The sequence below is a fragment of the Corapipo altera genome, unplaced genomic scaffold (assembly GCF_003945725.1).
Source record: "Corapipo altera isolate COAL_440 unplaced genomic scaffold, ASM394572v1 116, whole genome shotgun sequence".
NCBI classification, from domain to species: domain Eukaryota; kingdom Metazoa; phylum Chordata; class Aves; order Passeriformes; family Pipridae; genus Corapipo; species Corapipo altera.
In genome coordinates, this window is record NW_020884953.1 from 1,410,845 (window position 1) to 1,436,406 (window position 25,562).

The following is a 25,562-nucleotide window of genomic DNA, read 5'->3' on the forward strand; positions in this document are numbered from 1 at the left end:
ATATCAACATTAGAAGTCATCACAAGTCAAACCCCAAAAGAATCCTTGATAGATGACATAAATCACTGGAGTCCCAGAATGTATCTACAGATTTATATACCAATATTCATAGAAAATGTTTTAAGGGAAATTCAGCAGTCACAACAGCAAAGCCATTAGAAAGAAAACAGTTTCCATGCTGAGCATCCTGCTGCTCTACATTAACACAGAGTGCTGGTCGACATTATCTCCTCCAAAGGAGACTCCACACATTTCATCTTCTCAAAGCAAGTCCACCTTCTCATAGGTCTTTTCAATGAGGGTTAACAAGTTCTTCAAGTCAGTTGACTGTTGAATAGTGTTCAAATCCTTTAACAGACCTTTCTGATTCTTTGTCTTCAAAATTTCTTCCTAAAGAAGGAAAGAATGACGGATAACAAATAAAAACTGCTTTTGTCAAGTGCAACAGGAATTCCCCTTTCGTGCAGCCCAGTTGTAGCCAAAGTAAGATAAAAAAAGATTCAAAAAGACAAAGAGTAAGTCTTCCCTTCAACAGTTATAGATATGTTTCAGGTATGATTACAGGTTCCCTAGGACCACAGGTTTTTCTAGGAAGAGACAAGTGATCCTTTTAATTAGAGAGTGATTTAGCTTAGAAGGGACCTTAAAGATCATCCAGCTCTAAGGCCCCTGCCAATGACAGGGACATCTTCCACTACACCAAGTTATTCAGGTCCCATCCAACCCGGCCTTGAACACTTTCAGGGATGGAGAGAGTTTCCAGGGTTTTGTTTGGTTTTTAAAACATAAGTACATAGTTCCCAATGAAAAGAAACAAGAAAAAAAAAGGAAAAAGAAAACTCTCCAATTTTTCTGAATTTTCAGATTTTCCCCCTCTGACAGAAGATGTGATAAAAGCACATTCTGCTGCCTTCCTTCTCATAACCAAAGTATTACACATATATATATTTATATAAATAACAGTTACATACACGTATATAAATATATTATATATTCCACACGCACCTGCAAAGTAGGTGCCTGCACACTGTGCTTGGGGAGTTCTGGAAGGTGGAGTGCACCACTGCCATTTTCCTGGAATATCTAGGAAGGGAAAAAGAAAAAATAATCCAAAAAACCCCAAACATCAGGTTCCCCAGTAGGAAAATAACCTGGCTGTCATTATCCAACTTCTGAAAACTAAACTTCTTAATTTTGCAACTAAAGTTGGTGAAATTGAAAAGAATTATTCTCAAAGGCAAATGAGGCCTTCCTTAAATGACATTCCCTGAGAAACAGCTTGTTTAGGACAGCTCTGGAAGTTAGCCCATTCCTATAGGTTAGGGTACAGAAGTATTTATTGGAGATACCTTCCTGGCCTCTTTTTCATCTTCCTCTAACTGGTTCTTCAGCAGCTGGATTTTGTACTTCAGTTGCTGCACAGTTTCCTCAATGCGGTCTGCTGATCGCTCAGCTTCAGTTATTTCTTCCTAAAATAAAACAGACACAACACCAGAATAAAATTTACTTCAAAGATGGGGAGCCTTTTGTACAGAACCATCCAGACAGAGACACTGCTGTGCATCAAAGGTGGGTTATGATGAGGAGTGGACACTCCTCCACAAGAGCATAGGTACAGTCAGCTCTCTCTCTACTAAAAGGTTACAACACACACTGAGCAGCAGCAACTGGGTAAGGTAACTCCTTCCCTTTCTTGCCTTTCATACCTGCAGCTGTGCCAAAGATTCCTCATTTGCCTCAAGCATTTGTCTCTCTGCCATTTGAAGGCTTGGGATATTCTTCAGGCTGTCCAGTTTCCCTGGAGGCACCTTTACAGTCTTGAAAACTTTCAGCACCCTTAAGTGTACAAAAAGGAAAACATGACTTGCAGTTCTTTGCAAAACTAGAAGTGATTAATTACTTCTCTGGGGAAAAAACTAAACTCAGTTTAGCCCAATTGCTGCTAGTGAAGTAAAAGGCTCCAGACAGGAAGGAAAGCTGTCTTGAACTGTTTTCCAAAATCATGTGGAATAGATGTCTATCCAAAGAAGGAACCAGGAACAAGAAATCCCACCATTCTCACCTTTGCTACTGCACTGACCTTGTGTGATTTCCATCCCACTGGCCTGTACATTCCCTGATTATAAACTATTCTGACCCTTCTGCTTTTCAAAGTAAAACTAAGTTCTAAAATCAGCATTTTAGCTTCTTCCAAACAATCATCATTTTAGTAAAACCTGAACATGATATAGGATATATAGCTTTTTGTCAGAGGGAGAGTTTAGCTTACCCTCAAAGCATGGTACAAAATAACTGGGTAAAAGAAATCTCTTCTCTCATTGTTTTCTTTTAATTTATAGTTTCTTACCTTTTTTTCAGTACATTGAGGTGCTTCTGAACATCATCTTTCTCCTTCCTCTGTTGGCACAACACAGATCTGGAAAGAAAACAAAGGCAGAATTCCTGTCACAAAGCCTGCAAGCACAGAGAACACATCAAATGAAGTGCACACAGTCAGAACTTCTCTAGGTAAAAATTTCCAATTTCAGACAGAAAGTGTTATATTATATTGCATAAAATATAGACAGACAGCCATATTGCCCAAAAAAGCTCCAAAGCATTTCCAGTTCAAACAATACTACAATTTTTACTTTATTCCTTGCGGAAACAAAGAAGAACCACCAGGATATTTGGCACTTACAGTACTGCTGAATCCACTGCACTTTCCAGAAATTGTCTACTGCTCTCTGAGAGAGTCTGCCAAGATCCTATTGTGGCACTGGAAAGCTTCACTTTTTTTGAAGAAACATTTTCTCCTGTTAACATAAAGGAAGAAAAGGAAAAAATATGATTTGTCAAACCTGGGCAGATGGTTTTGTGACTCATTTCAGTCAGATGGGAGTCAAAGGTGTAACACTTCAGATTTAACAGCAAAGAACAAGGTCCTACCTCTAGGGGAACAGTCTCTCTGCTTCTTAACTGTCCTTTTCACTGTCTCAGTGACCTGCTGAAGAGAAGAATTTGTAGCAAATGTGGCAATTTTGAAACATCCTCTGCTGTGCCATCATCCATCCACTACCATCAACCCACTGTGTTAGTGCCTGACAGAAACCTTTGACACTGACCACTAAAAAAACCATCTTTTTTGAACTGTGCAACAGTAATTCATGCCAAGTAGACTAAGGAAAAAAAATTCACTCTTCCCAATTCCTCCCATTCCAAGAATGAGATCATGAAATAAATGCACAGGATGTTTGTCTGTTCAGCAGCATCTTGAGATCGTGCTGTTCATCAGTTCAGCTGGGTAACAAACCTTGTTGGAGAATCCTGTCGTGAGACATGCAAAGAATATCTTCCAAAGGTGAATAAACTGAGCCTGAATGAACTCTGACCTGATCACTCTGCTCAATCAGATGCTGTTCAGCAGCTCTTCACAACTGCACAGCCAGCTTGCCTTTTTGCTCATGATCAGGCAATGCTTCCCTCTACTTGTGACAGGCACAGTAGCACCCAACTAGGAATTCTGGAAACCAGGAAGCAATCAAGGCTGCTCAAAAGAGCTGTTCACACTGGGCATTTCCTCGAGTTACATTTAGTTACTTAATTGTTCTCTATAAATTTCAGTTTAAAAATGGGCAAAAATATCTCTTTTTCCCGCCCCTTTGGTTACTTTTCTATTTTGATCCAAAATAATGAATACCTGTCTTTTTTGACCTTGTTTTCTTCCTTCTCCATCTGTTCCTTTTTTTTTGCTGGAAGGTTTCAGTTTGTGTTGAGACTTAAAAGGGTTTTTTGCTGATCTCCCACCAGGGGTCTCCCCCATTTTAGTGGAAGGTGTGTGGCGGGGTTTCATTATCTGTAAACCAACAGGAACAGGAGGAAAAGACAAAATTAAAATCTAGCAATTACGAGCCTAAATGAGCACAAATGTTCGCATATTTGCTAATCCAAAGCCTAAATCTTGTATATTTACCTAAGTGCAGGACTCCTAAAAAAGCATCCCCATCTGCCTTTTAGACAAACTCTTACTTGTTTCACATCTGTTTCTAAAGTTAAAAGGCAGCATGACGGGGATGTCAAAGAACAGCAATGGTAAAGCAACAGAACTGACCTGAGAAAAGCCTCATTTGTTCTTAAAGTAGAAAATTCTCTGCTCTCAAAAGACCCTGCCTGTAACACTGTGTCCAGCTCTGGGGCCCCTAAAATAAGAAGGATGTGGCGCTGCTGGAGCAAGTCCAGGGGATGCCACGGAGATGCTCTAAGGGCTGGAGCACCTCTGCTGTGGAGACAGGTTGGGAGAGCTGGGGGTGTTCACCTGGAAAAGGCTCAGGGGAGAACTTAGAGCTCCTACCAGTGCCTAAAGGGGCTCTAAGAGAGCTGGAGAGGGACTTTGCACAAGGGTCTGGAGGGACAGGACAAGGGAGAATGGCTTTAAACTGACAGAGGGCAGGTTTAGATGAGATATTAAGAAAAAACTCTTCCCTGAAAGGGAGGTGAGGCTCTGGCACAGGTTGTCCAGAGAAGCTGTGGCTGCTCCATCCCTGTAAGTGTTCAAAGCCAGGTTGGATGGGGCTTGGAGGAAGGTGGGGTAGTGGAAAGTGTCCCTGCACATGGTGGGGGGGTGGGACTAGATGGTCATTAAGGTTCCTTCCAACCCAAATCATTGTGTGGTTTTATCTTTCTAATGCAGCTGAGCAGAATCATCCAATTACCAGACCTTCTTACCTTAGCCCCTAATTACAACAGTCTTTGCTGCCATTTAAACCTATAGTTTCTTTTCTTACTTACTACAGAGACAGAGGGAAGAGCAATCCCACAGAAGGGAACAGCCACAACACCCCACCACCCTGCTCTTCTCTCTATATATATTCAGTTTTTCTTTCATCCCCTCGGCCCATTTTCCCCTCACTCAGAGGTCCTGTCACGGCTCACCAGGGGAGCGTTGTGACTGACCCTACACCAGATAAATAAGCTCCAGGCCAGGTAACCAAGCCATGTTAAGAAGCCCTGTAAGAGGTAAATAATGCCTAAACGAGGTAAGCAAGCCCTATAAAAGGTACATAAACCCTAAACCAGGTAAGTAAGCGCTGTCTTTCTCCTCCACAACTGCCGAGGCTATATAACAGCTTTCGCAGCTCACAAGAGATGGCGCGAGGACTACAACTCCCGGCATGCACCGCTCAACAGTGCAGCTCGGAGAACTCGCATACCGAGCGCAATGCAGGCTGGGAGTTGTAGTCCTCCCCAACCATACTCCCAATACCCCTAAACGCTCGCTCTCTTGCCGCTGCCTGATAACACCCCGGGGAGCATCTCCACAAAAACCTTCTCCCCCCTCCCGGTTCATCCCGCCCCGAGCCTCACCGGCCCGGCGCTGCCGCCTCCTCTTCCTCCTCCTCCTCAGCGCCCCTACCTCAGCTCGCCGGGACGTTACAAAATAAACCGCGCTCCCCGCGCGCAGGCGCACTGACGTTCCCGCCCGCTGCGCGTGCGCGGGACCCGAGCGCTGACGGAGGGGCCGAGACAGGTAACGGGAAGTGGGGGGGGGGAGAGGTGTCTGTCCCTATTCCCATTCCTGCCCTTATCCCTGTCCATATCCATGTCCGCAGTCCCTGTCCCGGTCTCTGTCCTTGTCCCGATCCCCTAACCCAGACGCGGTCCCGGCCCCGCGTCCCCATTGGCCGCCGAGGGGGCGTGTTTGTGGGCGGGAGGTGGTGGCGGGGGGCACCCGGTCACCCCCCGGCTGTGGGCGCTGAGGGGGGACAGCGGACAGGGCGGCTTTGGGGCTCCCTCGGGGTGAGGGGCTGGTGATGGAGAGATGAGCAGAGAACTGACTGAAGCTCAGCAAGGGCCGGTGCAGCGTCCTGCGCCTGGGGAGGAACAGTCCTGGAGTGTATTAGTGACAGCATTGCCAGCAGGTCAGGGAGGGGATCCTGCCCCTCTGCTCAGCCCTGGGGAGGCACATCTGGAGTACTGTGCCCAGCTCTGGGCTCCTTGGGACGGGAGAGACGTGGAGCTCCTGGAGCGAGTTGTTGTGATCAGATTATTACGATTATTAGAGAGATGCCTCTTCCCCATTTAAAGTGCAAAAGAGACCACATGCCGAAGTCAGTAGTACGGATTTTGTTTAACAGTAAATGTGAGGGGGAGAGAGAGAGAGAGAGAAAAAAATAGAAAAGAGAGGGAGGGGGAGAGAAAGAGAGTGACAAAAAGTAGGCAGATATCACCACCTCATGGATCCAGAAGGTGTCCTGTAGTCCTTTTGCCCGTGGCTTCTTGGTGGTGAGGGTTCCACAAAACACAGAGTTCAATGGATTAGTATAAATTCAGGGATATGGGGTACCCAAGCACCTCCCCTGCAGAAGGGAGTTTTACATGGTTTTTTGCAACACTGTGGATCTGTTGCAACACTGTGGATCTTGTGGGCTCAGAAATGAGTCTGGGGGCTATGGCCTCCCCCTGCCAGACGCAGCGAGGGCTGATTTTCAGCACAGCTGCTGAGTTGGCTTTCCTTGTGGATACATTCCTCTCCCCCAGGCTTGTTTAATTCTCCTTAGATCTGAGATAATTGGACAGTAGTACTGCCTTTATCTTCTCTCAAGTTCAGGTGGCTTAACTCACAGTCCAGTTTCCCAGTTTCAGGAGGCGTATTTGGGCAGGGTGAGCTTCTGTGGTTGGAGCTTCTTTATACACTTTGGCATAGTAGGCAAAGTCCTCCGGTGATCTTAACAGTGGTTAAGACAATTATGATTTTTAAGTCTCTTACATAGCTCCAGCAGAGGGTTACAAAGATGATGAAGGGACTGGAGCATCTCTCTTAGGAGGAAAGGCTGAGGGAGCTGGGCCTGTTCAGCCTCAAGAAGAAACACTGAGTGGCGACCTCATCCATGTCTGTCAGTGTTTGCAGGGAGGGGGCAGAGGATGGACCAGGCTGTCCTTGGGGTTTCCCAGCAATGGGACAAGACGAATGGAACTGGTACCCAGGAGGGTCCACCTGAACATGAGGAAGAACTTCTTTCCTGTGCAGTGACCGAGTACTGGAACAGGAACAGGTTACCCAGAGAGTTTGTGGAATCTCCCTCACTGGAGATGTTCCAGAGCTGTCTGGACACAATCCTATGCCATGTGCTCTGAGAGGACCCTACTTGAGCAGGGAGGTTGGACCAGATGACCCCTTGTGGTCCCTCCCAACCTGCCCCATTCTTTGATTCTGTGACTGATGCAGCAGTGGGGGCCCAGGTTGCCTTTCATCCTGGCTGCAGCATCACATGCCCACAGGGAATGAGTGCTCCTCAGGTGCTCCTCTGTGCCCAGCAGGTTATATACATACCACATTTAGCATATATATTATTAAAGCACGTATTTGGAGTGTTGCTGCAACACCATAATGAGAGGTGAGAGGTGTTTTCCAGTTTTATGTGAGATTTCTCATGAAGGTGTCAGGGAAGTGTGATTTTCCAGGGGTTGTGAAGGAAATGAGGCAGAGAGGAGGTGAGTGCCCTTGGAGCCAAGCTGTAAAGGTTGTGGCTTCAGAAAGAAGCAGGGATAGGGTGTGGAGAGCAGCAGCAAAGGAGCTTACAGCTTTCAGGAGTTACTGAGCTTACAGAATCACACGATGGTTTGGGTTGGAAGGAACCTTAAAGATGATCTCATTCCAACCTCTTGCCATGGGCCAGGATGCCTTCCACTACACCAGGTTGCTCCAAGCCCCATCCAGCCTTGAGCATTTCTAGGGATGAAGCAACCACAGCTGCTCTGGGCAGCCTGTGCCAGGGCCTCACCACCCTCACAGAGGAAGTTAAAGTTGTCTTCCATACCAGTCTCACGTGTGGTGAGATGAGCTCTGGAGCTCTTGCATTATCCCTGTGTTCTCACATGCCACAGTCTTTTTCTCCTTTTTTTCTCAGTGTCTCTGGTTACCATCCAGCCCAAGCCACCTTTTCCAAAGTTTGTGATTTATCAGCAATTTTCTGACAGTCCACTTTCTGCAGAGTGCCGCCTTGATGTTGGATATAAGAAGAAAACCTTCCCTGTGACGGTGGTGAGGCCCTGGTACAGGTTATCCAGAGAAACCTTGGCTGCCCCATTCCTGGAAGAGGGTCCCTCTTTAAGGAATTCATAGATGAGGGAGGTGGGAAGGTCAGAGGGTAGCTGGGCATGGCATCTTCATGCCTCACACTGGCTTTTCAGTGACTGATTAACGATGGTGCTGCTGAGGGACTGAATAAGTGACACATTTACGATGTGAATATAGACGGGTTTGGGAACGTTTCCTTGGCTAGAGGAAAATGATGATGCAGATATGTGTATTTATTTTGTCCAGCTCACCCCGGGCTGACAGCTCAGCCATGCTGAGGGCCAGGGACGTCATCCTGCGGCTGCGGCCGTGCCACCGCATGCCCCTGGCCCAGATTCCAGCCGGCCGGAGCACGTGGCGTTCCCTGCACAGGCAGCCCCTGCACCCAGAGTGGGCTGCCCTGGCTGAAAAGCAGCTGAAAGGCAAAAACCCCAAGGATTTAATCTGGCACACCCCAGAGGGGATCGACATCAAGCCGTTGTACTCCAAGAGGGACACCAAGGACCTCCCTGAGGAGCTGCCAGGGGTGAAACCTTTCACTCGGGGGCCCTATCCCACCATGTACACCTATAGGCCATGGACAATCCGACAATATGCTGGATTCAGCACAGTGGAAGAGAGCAACAAGTTCTACAAGGACAACATAAAAGGTAGGGCAGCTGGTTTGGGAAAAAGCATTGCCTTGTGAAGCAGTGGGGAACATGGATTCAGTGTGCTACATGGCAAATGTGATCGTTCTGCCTCGTGAGTTTGGGTTTCTGATGGGATCTTCCCAGTGGCACTATCTATATTTCTTTATTATTGGGAAATTGGATCATTTCTGGAACTGACTTTGCTTCATTTTGCTGTGGAAAAGAAATGTGTTAAATGCTGGTTTTAGTTATTGCACCTTAACACATAGAGAGATGTAATTTGGCTCCATCCCAGAGTCCAACCAGCAGAGATTATGGAGCACTTCACACTCGTTTTGAGACCATGAGAGAAGATTGTAGTGGAAAAAAAATGTTGAACTATGTGACTTAACTTCTGGTGTTAGTGCATTCTGACATTTTGGATTTCCATCTCATATTCTGAATGAACTCATAAATACCTATAAATAGTATCATTCATGGCATATTACTAAATACAAAATATGGGGATTTTCCTTATTTGAGAACAGTTTTCCCAATATTTCTGCAGAGTGTTGTCCTTTGCAGATGTCCCTGCCCATGGCAGGGGGGTTGGAAGTAGATGATCTTTAAGGTCCCTTCCAACCCAAACCAATTCTCTGTGATTGTTGAGGAGTTGTTTGGAGATTTCTGCATCTTTTGATACCATGGTTTTTTGTTTCTCTTTCCTGTAGCTGGCCAGCAGGGATTGTCTGTTGCTTTTGATTTGGCCACCCACCGTGGGTATGATTCAGACAATCCACGAGTCCGAGGAGATGTTGGAATGGCTGGAGTTGCCATTGACACTGTGGAAGACACTAAAATCCTTTTTGATGGAATTCCTTTGGAGAAAATGTCTGTTTCCATGACAATGAACGGGGCAGTGATTCCCGTGTTGGCAACATTCATTGTGACTGGAGAAGAGCAGGGAGTGCCCCAGGCCAAGCTGACAGGGACAATCCAAAATGACATCCTGAAGGAGTTCATGGTCCGCAATACCTACATATTCCCTCCAGAGCCATCCATGAGGATCATTGCTGACATCTTCCAGTACACCTCAAAGGTATTCATTGTTTAAATGTACTTCTGATACTATGTCAAGTTAACTGTTTTTGAGGCACTTTGGAGAACAAAGCAGAAGATGGGAAGACCTGTCATAGTGAAGAATAGTGAGGTCGTGGAAAGGGCTGGAAGGAGAAGTTAAGATCCCAAATCACTTACAGCATAAATTTGAAGGTTTTTTAAGTCAATCCCAATCAAAGCCAGATTAAGGTGAGCCTGAGCCTGAAAGGATGCAGGAAGCTTAGAGATGAGGAACATTCAGGCTGTTCTTTGCAGAGAAAGTAAGAAGCCACATAGTTAAGCATTGTTTGCAGAAGCAAAGAGGTAAGAGTCTCGAAGGGCTTCTGCTGCAAAATTAAGAATGAGAAGAAGGTAATGAAAGGATTGAAGTCTGGAGCTGATGACTGGAAGTTCAGTGCTCCCAGTTGTTTTCTTAGTTGCATTTTCACTGGAGAGGTGGCACACAGCCTGTGATGGAGAACAATACTCAGCATGGTGAGTGATGGTACAGGCACAATGGATAGTGCAAAAAGGTGAAACCACATGAAGTAAAGATCTGCAAACACCATTTCATAGGCTTGGATTATATTTGCAGTCTACAGGGAGTGCACAGAATGGGCTGGAACACCTCTGCCATGGAGACAGGCTGTTGTTCAACCTGGAGCGGAGAAGGCTCCAGAAAGAGACCTCATTGCAGCCTTTCAGTGACTAAGGGGGCTTGTAAAAAAGACTGAGAGAACTTTTTACACAGGCAGGTAGTGATAGGACAAGGGGAACAGTTTTAAACTAAAAGAGGAGAGATTCAGGTTAGATACTAAGGAAGAAATTCTTCCCTGTGAGGGTGGCGAGGCCCTGGCACAGGATGCCCAGAGAAGCTGTGGCTGCCCCATCCCTGGACGTGTTCAAGGCCAGGTTGGAGCAACCTGGGATAGTGGAAAATGTTCCTGCCCATGGCAGGGGGTTGGAACTGGATGAGCTTTAAGGTCCCTTCCAACTCAACCCGTTCTGTCACTCTGTGAATGGATTATTTGTGAATGTTGATAGAGCAATTATCCACCCCGCCCCTTGCTGTTATACCCTGTTGTCTCTTTTTTGCAGCATATGCCAAAATTTAATTCCATTTCCATCAGTGGGTACCACATGCAAGAGGCAGGAGCTGACACCATTCTGGAATTAGCTTATACCATAGCAGATGGCTTGGAGTACTGCAGAACTGGGCTTAAAGCTGGCCTCACCATTGATGAATTTGCACCAAGGTGAGCTCAAGAAATTTGCAAGTATAAAACTCACTTTTTGGTAAAACCTCTAAGACAGTTTAATATGAAATTCTGTATTTTTAGGCATACAAGCAATATTGGCAATGCTCACGTTGCAGATAGGTTCGGGTTTGTTTTTGTTACATGATTTCAGTTATAAAATCTATTTTGTCCAACACCTAGGCTAATAAACTGAATAAAGCTCATGCACAAGCATTGTCAAGGTCAATTTTAATTTAATTTTCAGCAGAATATTGTATTTTTTGTATAGTTAATGCCAGACTAGGCAAGAATTATAGTTTCAGTGGTCTTGTTTATTTACAGATTCCCTAACTATACAGTGAGTTTAAAAAAGAAGAGGTGTGGTGCATGGAGCCTGTTGCACATTCAAACTGTAGAAATCAAATTAATTAACCCATCCCTGACATCTGTGGCAAGATCCAAGTGGATCATGTAGAATAAGATACAGCCTTATTTTCAGGCTTTGAAGTGATGGGGAATTCTGTAAGAGCTTTTGGCAAATTGTTTCCATAGCTAATTCACTGTTTAAAAAGTGCATCTTTAGTCTAATAACTTTTACTTGTGTGAACTGTGTATGTTTGCATTTATAAATCATAAAAGCTGTAAGTAAGCAAAAGTATATTGATCAGTCTGTTCCCTGTTATGCTGTCCTGTGTTAAACTGATTTGGATTTTGATTAAAATCATCAGGAAAAGGATGAAAACATGCTTGTAATATGTAATGTCTTCTCATTATAGGTAGTTTGTGAGTGTAACTGCACTGGTAGATGGTGTCCAGGAGTATTCCCTGGCACTACACTGTCACTGTCTGTACTTGCTGGGACACTGCTTGACTGAGAGCTCCCCCAAAACAGTCCCTGGGGACAGTTTAGCAGTTCCAGGGGCCGCTGGCAGTGGCAGTTTGTTTGCAGTCACCCTGTTTGGAGGCTAAATCACTTTATTCACATAAACGTGTACGTTCTGTAGCAGCTGGCATCAGTGTCCAGGAACATTCCCATCATCTGCAAAAGTAAATTATCCGAGACCTTGCTGTAGGATTTATCCTTTACTGAAACAAAATTATTAGAATGGTTTCATGTTTTATCCTGTTCATGTGCTCTTATTACAGGCTCTCCTTCTTCTGGGGAATTGGGATGAACTTCTACATGGAAATAGCGAAGCTGAGAGCCGGGAGGCGGCTCTGGGCTGACTTGATTGAGAAAATGTTTAAGCCCAAGGATCCCAAATCTCTTCTGCTGAGAGCTCATTGTCAGACTTCGGGCTGGTCTCTCACTGAGCAGGTTAGAAATGGGACTGTCATCATCTTCCTCACTGAAATATGTTCTCATGGAGTGGATCTGGTGTTACTAAGGTGCAGCTTCCTGAAGGAGGACGCCTGTCCCACTCTTGAGTTTGACAGGTGCATAAACAAGCATTGGATACATCTTTATATTCATTCAGGACTCAGAGCATGAAGCCCCCTCTTGTATTTGTCCTGTAAGTTACCTTTTCAAAATGCAGCTGAGTAAGGAAGTAGAGGCACTTTTTTCTCAGGATCACTGGCTTGAGAATGCATATGAGGAGCCAAGGAAGTCACTCATGCCCCTAATGACAACTGCTGAAGAGGGAAGAAATGGTTACAACTCATCTGTTCTTTAGCAACTGGGTGCACTGTCTGGTCTTCCTGTTCAGTTACATCACAACTAGAAAATAAATCATTGGAGTGCATATAGTTTCCCAAGTGAGGTCGGAGCTGGGTTCCAGCTCTGATTCCAAGGCCTGCTTCTCAATCAAAGTCAGGCAATAGGAGTTATTTTTAGGTTGTGATTGCAACCATTGTTATTTGACTTCTGTGCCTTGGTTTTATTCTTGTTTTTTGGTCGAAGTAAATGTAATTTTTACTTACATTGCAACAACACAGTACAACTAAAACAATGGAACTTTCTGAGCAGTGGCCTTTGTGGGTCCTCCAATTAAAAGTATTGTGTGGGTACAAAAATATTAATATTACTAAAATGATATTCAACCATCTTCAAGTCTCCAGTGTAAATAATTTTCTACCTGGATCATAAGCCCTTTTTTCATGTCTAAGCATTGCACTTATCTTAATGTAACTTCTCAGTGCCCGGTGTTTACTCCAGTAGGTTTCAGAGGGCAAATATATTTTCCTTTGACCTGCCTTTAGATATGTACCTACTTATAAATTAGGTATTACATTCTTGCTTATCCAAATCCCATTTTTCTGTAATTCTTTAAATGGAATACTTGAACCAGAAAGGCTCCAGTGCAGGCAGAATTACCACGTTCTGTAAAACAGTGATATTAATTCCAATTCTTTATGGAGGATAATGTAACTCACATTGGTTCAGTTTGCTTTCTTCAAGGCCACATTGGTGGCTCTAAATTTTTTTGTATACATTCATCTCACCAAAGCCCTTCAAGAAGTAGGTTTGCAGTCTTGACCTATCAATGAATTCTCTCAATAATCACATTAAAAAGTACAGGCAGCTCACTGTGTGAGTCTTCACTCCATCTCAGCACTTGGAGACCACTAGAATTCCTCTTTAACTGTGAGGACACATACATACAACTCAACTATCTAGGTGTCTGAGAGGAGCAGATAAAAATTTTGACCTAAAGACTGATATTATATTCTGTAATTCTGACTCTATTTCTATACCTATCCTTCAATTTTATAGTACCAGCAAGTTGCAACTGTAATTTCTACCTCTGTGTAATGTTGTCATTAATGAAAATATTTAAGTACATTAAGTTCCAAAACAGATCTTGACTAGTAACCCGTCTGACACACGTGCTTTTCACTGTTCCAAGAATTCTGGATTCTGAGGATGGAGGACATCAGGCCTACCTGTTCCATCCTTTCCAACTTGGATTCATTAAGGCCTTCTAAGCACCACTGAATATAAGTTAGGCTTTGATTTGTTACCATCACCAGTTTACTCACACACTGATAATGTTGTCTTTTTTTCTGGATTAATCTCTGTGTTAAGATACTGACAAGTGATAAATCCCTTTGATTTGATGACTGACCCCTGTTACTGACTGGGGTTTTCTCAGCTTTTGTTCTGATTCCAGTGTTTCAGTGGGGAGTCTTGCATCCATTTCCCTGCAGACTGTGTGTGACCAACCATGGCAGAACCTCTGAGTTCCAGAGCTGTCCTTTCCCTTCCAGGATCCCTTTAACAACGTTATCCGCACCACGATCGAGGCCATGGCTGCAGTTTTTGGGGGAACACAGTCCTTGCACACAAATTCCTTTGATGAAGCCCTGGGTTTGCCCACAGTGAAGAGTGCTCGCATTGCCAGGAACACACAGATCATAATCCAAGAGGAATCAGGAATTCCTAAAGTGGCAGATCCCTGGGGGGGATCTTACCTGATGGAGTGCCTCACCAACGATGTCTATGAAGCTGCTTTAAAGGTCAGTTTGCATAACCTATCCTGGGAAAACTTTAGGGATGGGAGTTTTGAGAAATGTATTTTAAGGGACTATTTGATAAGTTAGTAATTTCTAAACAAGGAATTATTTTACACTTCTGCTTCAGTGCTTTCTTTGTGAATGAACTTTACAAAATACAGTTTAGAGCATGGGACTGGACAGGTAGGCATAATAAAAATTTGGATGGTAGTACAAGTACAAAGCTCATTTTTTTAAACCTTGTTACTACTCACTTTCTCAATCCTCTTCATTTCTCAGCTTATTGAGGAGATAGAAGAAATGGGTGGAATGGCCAAAGCCGTTGCTGAGGGGATTCCCAAACTTCGTATTGAAGAGTGTGCAGCCCGGAGACAAGCCAGGATTGACTCTGGTAGGAGCAGGGAGATGAAAGTAGGGAAAAGTGCCACTAGAAACCTTTGTATAAAGAGTTTTTTACACACGTTTTCATTCTTAGTTTAAAAGTAACAGATTGTGAGTGGTAAAATGAATGGTAATAGTTTTATGCCAGTGAAAACTTCTGGAAAAAGATTTGTGAAGTACAGTGCCAGTGTGAAAAGCCTTACTTGACATATTGAAGATTAGACTAGACAAGGCACTAGAAAGACCATTTTAAAGGGATATTTGGAGCCTTCAGTAGTTAATAGATTAATTTCTGATAGGAGCTTTTATCCGTGATTCCTGAATTAAAAAGCAGGAATGCCACCAGATGGCGGTATGGAATGCAGCTGGCCAAATTCCTGGGGTTACCGGAGAAGCTGTTATTCCTGAAGACCAGAAAAAATGCAGTGCAGAGGATGATACAGCTCTTTATTTGTGATATATAAACGTGTATATGAATGTGTACACATGTGGTGTATATATATATATGTAGAGATATTTTTACATGTGTCCTTATAACTCTATTCCACTTGTTGTAATCTGAGTTTCAGTAGCAGTCCAGTAACAGAAAACAGGGATAACTCATACATAAAAGTTAAATGAACTTGTTGTATAGAGAATAAATTTGAAGCAGGTCTTAATTAAGACCAATAAAGAATAATTAGTCAAGTTCTGTGTTTTCTCTCCCAAGGTAAATTACTTGATGTTGCTTCAAAGAGTATATTAGTGTTATCAGGCACTGCAAATAAAAATTATTGATATGTTCATACTGGCTGAAAGCTAAAATATAGTTTTCCACTTCATTTTTATTCACGTGGACTAGTTTTAGGTAGGAACTTCACTCTATTTGATAAGTCAGAAAAGTAAATGCAAAGGAGTGCAGGAGACCAGCACTCGTGCTTAATTCTACAAGATTCACTTATGTAAGCTTAAAAATGGAAAATGGCCAATGTTCTATTTCATATCTTTTTTTCTGGCCCAGCGTTCCCTGAGTTCAATGTTCATGCATTTAATCACCTCTCATCATAAAATCTGAAGAATACAGACATAAATCCTTTCTATAAGAGAAAATTTTACATATTTGAAATGTATATAGTTATAATGCATTATAATGCTCAAAAACTTCTTGTCCTGTTGATACTGTGTCTTCTCACAGTAGTTTGCAAATGTATTCTGAGTTTCTGGTGTTTCCATTGGAAATAGGGTCTGAAGTAATTGTTGGAGTAAACAAGCATCAGCTGGAGAAAGAGGAGACAGTGGAAGTTCTGGCCATTGATAACACTACAGTCCGTGCCAAGCAGATTGAGAAGATCAACAAGGTGAGAACAACCTTTTTAAAAAGGGAACTTCTGGTAATTGCAGATAGAACTTGAGTAAAGGTGCTTTGCTAATTTCTCTAATACTGAAACACAGTATTAGAATCCAGACAAAAATGTTTTCGTTACATTGACTTGATTTTCCTCATTGTATTTCTGATGGTGTCGTGAAAATATATCTAACCTTTAAAAACTGGGAGCTTTACATGTCCTGAAAATAAGATAGGAAACAGCTATGCAATGTTCTGCTCTAAAAACAGGTAACATTGCTTAGTCACTCAGACTGTTCAGTACAGCTTGTCAAGAGCCACTGAGGGACAGGGTTTTGGAACCAGAAATCAGTATCCACTTTCATAATCAGTAAAAATGTAGATAAAACTGGCTTAAGAATTATGTTATGGACTTTTACACATTTTAAGATCTGAGGTGCCTTTTTACTTCTAATCTTACTGAACTATATAGTGCATATTGACAGTTCCATACCTTCAGAATTAATATTTGAAATCAAACAGTCTTACACACTCAACTTCCCATTTCACTTCGCAGTTTGTTTTAACCCAATATCTTTCCCCTGCGCTGTAGGTGAAGGCCAGCAGAGATAATGCAGCAGCCCAGCAGTGCCTGGATGCTCTGACAAAATGTGCTGCCACTGGGGAAGGAAACCTCCTTGCTCTTGCAGTGGAAGCAGCACGTGCCAGGTACTGGAGGTGAACAAGCAACTGCTGCTTGAAAATCAGTGGCTCATTTTCACCTCTTCACCGTTACTGGGTGTGGTGCCAGTGAGATTGGTGTCTTGAGATGTTTTGGGATTTTATTTTAGAGGTTGAAGTAAAAAGTGGCTGCAGTTTCACACTGTCAAATAGACCATTATTACATTTTACAGCCTCTTAAGGACATGCTTTAATTTCTTATAAGGAACCATGCAGTTATAAAGAATCTCGTGTGAACTGAGATTGTTCATACACACTGTGCTGTTTACAACTCATAATCTTACCAGCTTCAGGATGTAACTGGGTTTCTCTGTCACCCTGCTGGTTCATGGGTCAAGGAGCTTAAGAAGTGTCTGAGATGTGAAAATGGATATTCACAATCTCATCATGCTCTGTTGCTTCATCTTTCCTTGCACCACAGATTGGTGTGAAAACATTTTTTGACTGAAGAAGAAATCAGTTTGCTTAGTCAGGCAAAGATGTCGAAGATGCTCTTGAGTGGTGCAGTGAGACATCCTCGGAGTCCAGTGGAACAGTTACTTTTTTCACCCAAGGTGCTTTTGAGGCTGTTTTCTTTCCTCTTTCAAGGTCAGCATCAGTCTCTAGAATAGATCTTGTCTGTCTGTTCCTTAATTAACTAAATGCCCCAAAAATGAGCAAACCAAATTCACTCTTTATTGGAGTACTGGCCTCTTTTTACTGTGATATCTCAAATTCTTTCATTGAACACTTAAGAGCTGTATTTTGAATACACTTTCTCCCACGCAGAGCTTGTCAGGAGTCTCCAGCAGCAAGTCTGCATTTGTCTGTGAACTGTGAAGGTCACATAGGAGGGCTGTGTTGGATTTACAAGGGAGTCATATCTTCTGTACCAAAACTGGCCAGTTATTTCCCAGTTTCTCTCCTTGGTGACCATGTCTTTCATTAATTGTAAAAGCTTTAATAGACCGCAGGTCTACTTTGTAAGCTGCAAACACAAAACTAAATTCTCCCCCAAAACTATAAATGGGGTGTTACCAAGAAAGAAACTGTCCTGGCATCTGGTATGGAGGGTCTGAAGGGGGACTGTGAGCTCTGGGAACATTTATGGGGAGCCTTTCTGTTGGGGACAACATGGGAAAAGCTTTGCAAGTGAAGCACATTCACCCTTCCCAAGCAATAGACAAGTGGGCCAGTGTCACCAGCAAGAGTGACAGGTGCCTCTTTCCTACTGAATGGAAAATGATGGATTTTGATCATGATGTCATCTTAATCACTTGGAATAAAATAAGTGGCACAGAATTTTCAGTGATGAGACTCCATGGACTAATACAGAGATTTCAGCGCTGAAAAACACAAGTAGAAAAGTAATTTTGGTACTCTGACCAAAGTAATAAGGCAGAGGTGATAGGGAACTGGAGCACCCCTTCTGTGCCTCATTTCTCATGAGAAGTTACAGGCAAATGGGTGTAGTTAGGTAGGGTATGAGGCAGGTTATGCCAAGTTCTTTCTCACCTCCATCTGTGTTGCTGTTTTTCTGTCCCTCTCCAGACTCCAGTCCCAGCTGTGCCAGCTCCCAGTGATGGAAAAGGAAAGCAGGAGTGCATTGTATCATGTTGTTCTGCTCCTTTGTCTGCCCAGCCTGTTACCTCATGGTACTTTGTCACCTGGTTTCACACTGCTGCCTGTCATTACTGCTGAAATGCACAGGCAGGAGTGTGAGGCTGAGCAGACAGAAGGTGACAGTTCTAACGGGCACATTGTGGTCATTGACTTTCTTCAAATTGATATTTGGGCAGCACAGCCTGTTGTGAGCCACTGGGTTAATCACAGCATAAGTTGCCAAAGGAAGCAGATCCTGTGCCCCGTAGGACACACAAATGAACAACATCTTTACTGGTCACAGTTGTGCTTGTCTTTAATGACACTGACCCAAAGCTTAGCCAAGAGCCAAGCTCCTCTTCTTGGGAAATCATCTGCTTTTGAGGAAGCACAGGGAATCTCTGAGCAGTGAAGGGCTCTGATCCAGCACAGTTGGTCAGCAGTAACTCTGAGCAGTTAATAAGACATAAACAGTTTATATACAAACATATTGCCTCAGCCACCAGATATTTTTAAGGGCTATAGACTGATAAAAAATCTCACTGTTAAGAGGCTGTATTCCTGCCTCCAGAGAGAGCTATTTCATTGTGGATGCGTATGTAGCAGAGATTTTAAAAAAAAAGTTTATAAGTTTGTTGGTAAACAGTAGGAGAGCATTCATGAGTAGCTGAAAAGCAGAACTCCTGTTATTACTTAAGAACTTTAGATTTAAAGGTTTGCAGGGATTTTATCTCTCTTTTAGAAGAGACCAACCTCCACTTGGCTGCTACCTCCTTTCAGGTGGTTGTAAGGAACAAATGCGGGAGAAAATGTGAATTCCAGAGGTTTGAAATGTGCTTAGCAGTAGCTGAGTTGGTTGGTTGGTTTGGTCTCTATATCTGAGCACATGTGTTTTATTAAAGCAGTATTTTTATTTCTTTCCTTTGACAAAGTTTGCAGCAAGTTGTATTCAGCACGTATTTTTTTATTGCTTTAGGACAGAGGCTGTTATTTCTGATGTTTGTACAAGAAGACAACACAGCCTGGTTTGCTTCTCTCGCTTGTGCTGCAGCAGTAAAATGTGTATTATTTCAAATGGGCACAGTGTGTCCAGTAGCAAACAAAACTTGTAACTTGTACACAAATAAATTTCCCAGATTCTTCTGCATCTTAGTGGATAAGGAGTCAGGAGTAGAGGAGAAGAGTAATAAACACTAAAATAAAAACATAAGGGAAAGGCAAGCATATTCCAGTTAGAATGTTGGGTGTCAGTCTTTTCTGTGTGTTCTTCCTGGTTTTGTCCCCTCTTGATTTATATTTTGTGTTTTAGTATGGGTCCAAATCCAAGATTCTACAGCCTGAGCCCCCCAAAAAACCCTGTTCAGAATCTGATTTAATTTTCTGAAATATTTTGCCATGCAGTAGTCCCCATTGCCTTGTCACTTGTAAATCAATTCTCACATCAGCAATAAAATACTTTCTTAAAATTACCTTTGCATGTTCTGTTAGTGGGTGACAGTGGGGTGAGTCACATGTTCAGAGTTGCAGCACCGAAAGGGAAAGGAATGGAAATTAATTTGTCCTGCAGCAAGGGAAATAGTTGGCCCAGTGCCAGTGATGCCTGTGTCCTGTTTTCCTTTCGGCCTCCTGATAATATTCCTGCTTTGTGTCTGTGCCTCAGGTGCACCGTGGGAGAAATAACAGATGCCATGAAGAAGGTTTTCGGGGAGCACAAAGCCAGCGACCGGATGGTGAGTGGAGCCTATCGCCAGGAATTTGGAGAGAGTGATGAAATCCTGCATGCCATCAATAGGTGAGAAATGCTTCCCAGGTAGCCAGACCTCTAATAACCTCACATTTAATCCAGGAGGTACATGTGCTACTCACTATGCCCTAAAAAAGCATTTCCCAAACCTGAGTGACATCCCCAGATCAAAGCAATGACCTACAACAGTGACCTGCAAAGCATGACAGGCACTCTTGTGCCTATAAGGAAGGAAGGAAAATGACAAGAATTAAGTGCAGTAAGACAATAGTAAAAACTCAACTGAACTTGTATTTGCTTGCAAACACCAAGGTGATGTTATGATTTGAGGATTTTGTTCAGGTAGCCTGTGCAGCCATAGGATTGAGAAGCTGAGAAACTCTACCTGAAATGGCTGTACCTTGGGTTGCTTCTGTTCGAGGCTATGTAATAGTAATCTCTAAAATATTTCCAGCAATTCATATTACAAAATCTTGATCTACCCATAATTGTTCCTGCAATTTCACTCTTACTAAAACTGTCAGGCTAAAATCTGTCTGGATATCCACATACAACTTCCAGTCTCTGGGTGCTACTTACTCATATCCCGATGGAGAAAACATCTGAAGATGGTGGTATGTGTGAAAACAGCTGCCTATTTGTGCCTTTTCTCAGCTTCTGCCTTCACTGCTGCCCTCAGGGGTAAAGAGCCTGAATTGCTGTAGTGGGAGGTGATGTAATTCCAATCGATGCTGATCAGTCCCTGCTGTGCTGGGGCTTACATATTAAAGAGTTCAGGCTGTCTGGAAAGGGAATTACTTGATGGCTTCACAGTGGTGATGTTCAGATTGACTTGAAAGTAGTTGTGCTGTGGAGTGTCTTATTTTAAATATTTAAATTTAGGTCTTTGTAATTATGGGTTTTATGGGAAACTGAACTGAACTAATTCCTTGAAAATCAAGATGTAGCTCCCTTTTTTACAGAGAATCACAGAATCATTTAGGTTGGAAAAAACCTCCAAGATCATAGAATCCAACCTTTGACCAATCACCACCTTGTTAAGTAGACTCAGTGCCACGTTCAGTCGATTCTTGAACACTTCCAGGGATGGTGACTCCACCACCATCCTGCCTTTATGTCCAAGGTCATGTGTACCACTTAGTAAACATGGTGACAAAACTGGATTTGCTGTGTGTCACTTTGCACAGCCCTTCATAAGGGTGATTTCACACTGCCCAGCATGTAAACCAAGCCCTGAATTCCAGGGTCTCATGTGGTTTTAGCCTTGGCAGGCTTGGAGTACCTGGAGCTGTTCTTGTTGGGAGGGAGCCTGTGGATGGGGAAGTAAGAAAACAAGAATATGGAAACAGAAAACAATACAGAGAAAAGGATTTAGAGATGTCACAAATCAGTTCAGATACCTGCTTCACTGATATTCTTAGCAGTCCTTAGGCTGGCCTGACTCCTATACACCCTCAAGCACAAGCTCTGTCAGTTTGCTTCCTCAGGCTGCCTTGACATAATTCCTTTTCAAGCTGTCCAGTACAATATTAAAAAAAAAATCAACCCACAAAAAACCAAACCAAACCAAACAAAACCACAAAAGTTTTTATTTCTAAGAAGGGATAGTCTTAGTGTCCCACTCACAGACAGATCCTGGTGGTACATGAATAATGAGCAATAAGATGAGAGAATAATATCTGAGGCTCTTCAATACAAGAGAAATATCAACAGCTACTATCCGAAAAAAGAGAGGCAATGGAACAAGTACACAGAATATGGGATACAGTAATCCTTCTCTGGACAGTCTTGTGCCCAGTGGAATGGTGATGATGCACAGTGTGATATCCAGGACCCATCTCTATAACCTGTGTGCAAGTACTTTTGAAATAATCATACATAATTATTCTCAAAATATAAAAATTGTGGTTTATTTTGTTGTAATTCCCCTCACTGAACCCTCAGAGAATTCAGCATTTTGTCTGTTAGAAAGCAGAAGGGTAGTGGAGTGTTTGGTTTTTTTTAAAAGAACATTTTATTGGTGAGGCTGATAAATACAAGAAGTTAGTGATTGTATAACATGAATATTAATATAGTGGTTAGTAATTATGCAACATGAATTTGATATATTAATATATTCCATAGCCAAACCATGACTTAGAAGATGTTTTTATCTGATGTACAGAAATTACGCTACACTTGCAGCCAGTGCATTTTTTATGTGTGGAAATACTTCTAATGCTTCTCAGTGACTTGCACTGATACAAGAGGTGTTTTCCACCAGAGTTAACAAGTTCATGGACCGAGAGGGGCGCAGGCCTCGCATTCTTGTGGCAAAGATGGGCCAGGACGGCCACGACAGAGGGGCCAAAGTCATCGCCACAGGATTTGCAGACATCGGCTTCGACGTGGACATCGGGCCCCTCTTCCAGGTAGGACCGATTGAATCCAGAGTATTCCAAATGCATCCATTTTCCCTCTGATGCCGGTGCAGCGTCCAGGCTGGGGCTGTTCCCTGTCTCATGCCCTGTCTCCGCACAGACCCCCCGGGAGGTGGCACAGCAGGCGGTGGATGCCGATGTGCACTGTGTGGGGGTGAGCACACTGGCGGCAGGACACAAAACCCTGGTGCCTGAACTCATCAAGGAGCTCAACACCCTCCACCGCCCAGACATCCTGGTCATCTGTGGAGGTGTCATCCCACCTCAGGTACGGGGCAGCATCCTGTCCATCCAGACCAAGAGCTGCTTTATCTGTGCTGTTTTATCTGTTTCCTCTATCCTGTAATGTCAGAGGGGATTTACAGGTACAAGGTGGTCACAGAGCACTGTCAGGTCTAACTGTTCTGATTTTTGCTACACCACGTCCTGGTTTAATTTACAGTGTTTGTGGGATGGAATATTAAGCTGTGTTGTGAAAAGATGAGCCTCAGGGAGATGTTCTTTATGCTCTGTTGTTTCCCATCACCAGTACTTTGCATGTCACTGGTACAGGCTGGGTCCTGTCCTAAAGAGACCTCATGGCTTCCAGCCATAAATTTGGGAAGAGCCAGAGCTGGTGACTAAGACACCTGGCAGGTCCCATCACACATCTCATTCACTATTCAGCCTCTCCTCACCATCACAATCATCAGGCCTCAGTGTTGCCTCTCATTCCCTCTGCTTTCTCCTAAACTGTTGAACAGTTTGTTGGATTACCGTGCAGTCACATCTGTGCTTTTCTCTTACATTTTTCCTTAGCTCATCCACAGTTTGCCTGGCTGTATCACCCTTAGGGTTATCCTCTGTCTAGAGTGATTCAAATTGATTTTGCACATAGATCTCCCCTTTTCCCACACTTCTCCCTTTGTTAGCTAATTAGGAAAGCATTCAGGAATTACAGACTTTTAAACTGAACAAACAAAACTCGTAGTATTTTTCTGGGAGACAAATTGTGTTCTATCCAGTACCTCTCAAGAGGCTGCTACTAACTTGTGGTTGAAAAAGGTACAGAATACCTTATATAAAAGTAAGAGTGAATACAGAACTGCTTCCCAGATCTTTTTGATATTTCAGGACAATCATAAAATTAGATTAACTTAGATGGCAAGAGACCACAGGGAGTCATCTGCTCCAAGCCCTTGTTTACAGCAGTATTTTCAAAATTAGAAGTTAGATCAAACTTAGATTGGGTCAGTCAGGGTCACAACCAGTTGGCTTTTGAAAATTTTCCAAGGATTGACATGAGTCTGATTCTAAAGAAATAAAATCTTTCCTACAGATATTTTTTTTTATTATTTCTTTTTTACCTCCTAACTACCCTGCTTTTCCCATCTCCTTGAAGCTGTGCTGCCTTTCTCTGGGATTAGTTGCTTTCTCAGGCTCAGCATACAGGATAGAGCATACACAGCTATACATGAAAGAGCAATTTTCTGTTGAACCATTAACTATAGATCTTAAATCTATTTTTGAACAGGATTACGAGTTCCTGTACGATGCCGGCGTTACCAATGTGTTTGGTCCAGGGACTCGCATTCCAAAGGCAGCTGTGCAAGTGTTGGATGATATTGAGAAGTGCCTGGAGAAGAGGCAGCAATCCATGTAACTCTGGAATGTCACATCACAGCAGCCTTACAACAATTGCCTGCGGAACGGGATCATCACAAGGGATGGCCAGCCACAAACTGCTTCTACTGCCCCCTGGCCTGGTGTTTTGTGCTTTCTAAGAAAGTTGTAAACTCTCTGGTTTGTTCTATTAGAGGATTATTTATATATGTACTCACCAGAAAATTTTATCTCTAGAACCGTGACTTCAGGAAATGAAGGGAATTCACGTAAGTGTGTTTGGGGTTTTTTTCCCAGATATACTGATAAATAAACTAATTGCAGCTCTTTTGGTTGGTCTCTTTTTTCATGTAGAGAACTTGTTTTGCATTTTTTGGCAGTCACTGTGGACCTGGTACTCTTCAGGCAAAATCACTGAAGTTCAGCAGAGATGTGGTTGAATCCAGCAGCACTTTGATTTGGGAAATGGTGACGTCTTGGGGAACAGCAGTGCTGTAGAGAGAGCACAGGTGCACAGCTGCTCCTGCATGGGCTACTGCCACATACAATATTTGTATCTTATTAAACCATGAAATTCAAAAATTATGGTTTATCTACCTCCTCTAGTGGGAGGTATCCCTGCCCATGGCAGGGGGTTGGAACAAGATGAGCTTTAAAGTCCCTTCCAACCCAAACCGTTCTGTGATTCTATGAAGCTGTTCATCAAAGAAGGCATTGAGTTCCAATTTATTTTAATACAAATCAGTGTTAATTTTCTTATTTAACTTTATATGTCATCATCTGATTAGGGAGGAGGAGTATCATCAATGGAAAGAAAGGAGCCAAAGGTGGCTCACTCAGGTGTGGGTGTCTGCATTGTAAACTCCCTCAGTTTGGTGAGAGAACTCCTAGAATGTGAACAGGCCAGATCTGTTGGGGTTTTTACCTTAAATATCTGTTTGCATTGGAGTGACTGTGCTGGTGATTGCAAACATAAGGTGCCCAGACTCACTCCTGAGGGAAGTGCTTGCATCCTGCTTCCATGTCTGAAAAGATCATTTTGTTGACAGCACAGTCCAGAGCTGGATAGGAAATACCATGGAATTAGTTTATATTTTTTATATATATGGAATATATATATGGAGTTATATTATAATTTGATCATAAATTAACTTCCCAAAGCTAAAAAAAAAAACCTAAAACAACTAGTTCCCTGATATTAATGCTGTACTGGCTTTCCTGGTTCTTTGGTCAAGGGCAGCCCTGCCTTTTAAATTTTCTATATGTAAGATAAACCCACCTATGATTCAGAGTTTCTTCTGGGGAAGTTTGGATTTGCTTCTTTCTGAGTC

At 43.0% G+C, this 25,562-nt stretch overlaps 2 protein-coding genes across 5 annotated transcripts; one reads left to right on the forward strand and one right to left on the reverse strand.

Annotated features, from left to right (window-relative positions):
• Positions 1-70: 70 nt before the first annotated feature.
• On the reverse strand, positions 71-5,455 carry CENPQ (centromere protein Q). Of its 3 annotated transcripts, none has more exons than XM_027663400.1 (9): positions 5,344-5,455; positions 3,680-3,835; positions 2,929-2,983; positions 2,681-2,795; positions 2,348-2,416; positions 1,707-1,836; positions 1,350-1,469; positions 1,006-1,083; positions 71-390 (listed from the first exon to the last, which is right to left on the reverse strand). In XM_027663400.1, exons 2-9 carry the CDS (start codon positions 3,830-3,832, stop codon positions 262-264), a joined length of 849 nt encoding a protein of 282 aa, XP_027519201.1. In that variant the 5' UTR covers positions 3,833-3,835; positions 5,344-5,455; the 3' UTR covers positions 71-261. The 3 variants fall into 3 exon arrangements, with proteins under 3 accessions (XP_027519201.1, XP_027519199.1, XP_027519200.1); XM_027663398.1 differs by having other exon boundaries at positions 2,929-2,986; XM_027663399.1 differs by lacking the exon at positions 5,344-5,455 and adding an exon at positions 5,053-5,161 and having other exon boundaries at positions 2,929-2,986.
• MMUT (methylmalonyl-CoA mutase) lies at positions 5,448-24,561 on the forward strand. Of its 2 annotated transcripts, XM_027663393.1 has the most exons (13): positions 5,448-5,506; positions 8,303-8,706; positions 9,399-9,766; positions 10,864-11,021; positions 12,150-12,321; positions 14,214-14,462; positions 14,739-14,850; positions 16,062-16,177; positions 16,757-16,872; positions 20,126-20,257; positions 22,473-22,620; positions 22,730-22,897; positions 24,143-24,271. In XM_027663393.1, exons 2-13 carry the CDS (start codon positions 8,328-8,330, stop codon positions 24,269-24,271), a joined length of 2,247 nt encoding a protein of 748 aa, XP_027519194.1. In that variant the 5' UTR covers positions 5,448-5,506; positions 8,303-8,327. The 2 variants fall into 2 exon arrangements, with proteins under 2 accessions (XP_027519194.1, XP_027519193.1); XM_027663392.1 differs by lacking the exon at positions 5,448-5,506 and having other exon boundaries at positions 8,268-8,706; positions 24,143-24,561.
• Positions 24,562-25,562: the final 1,001 nt, after the last annotated feature.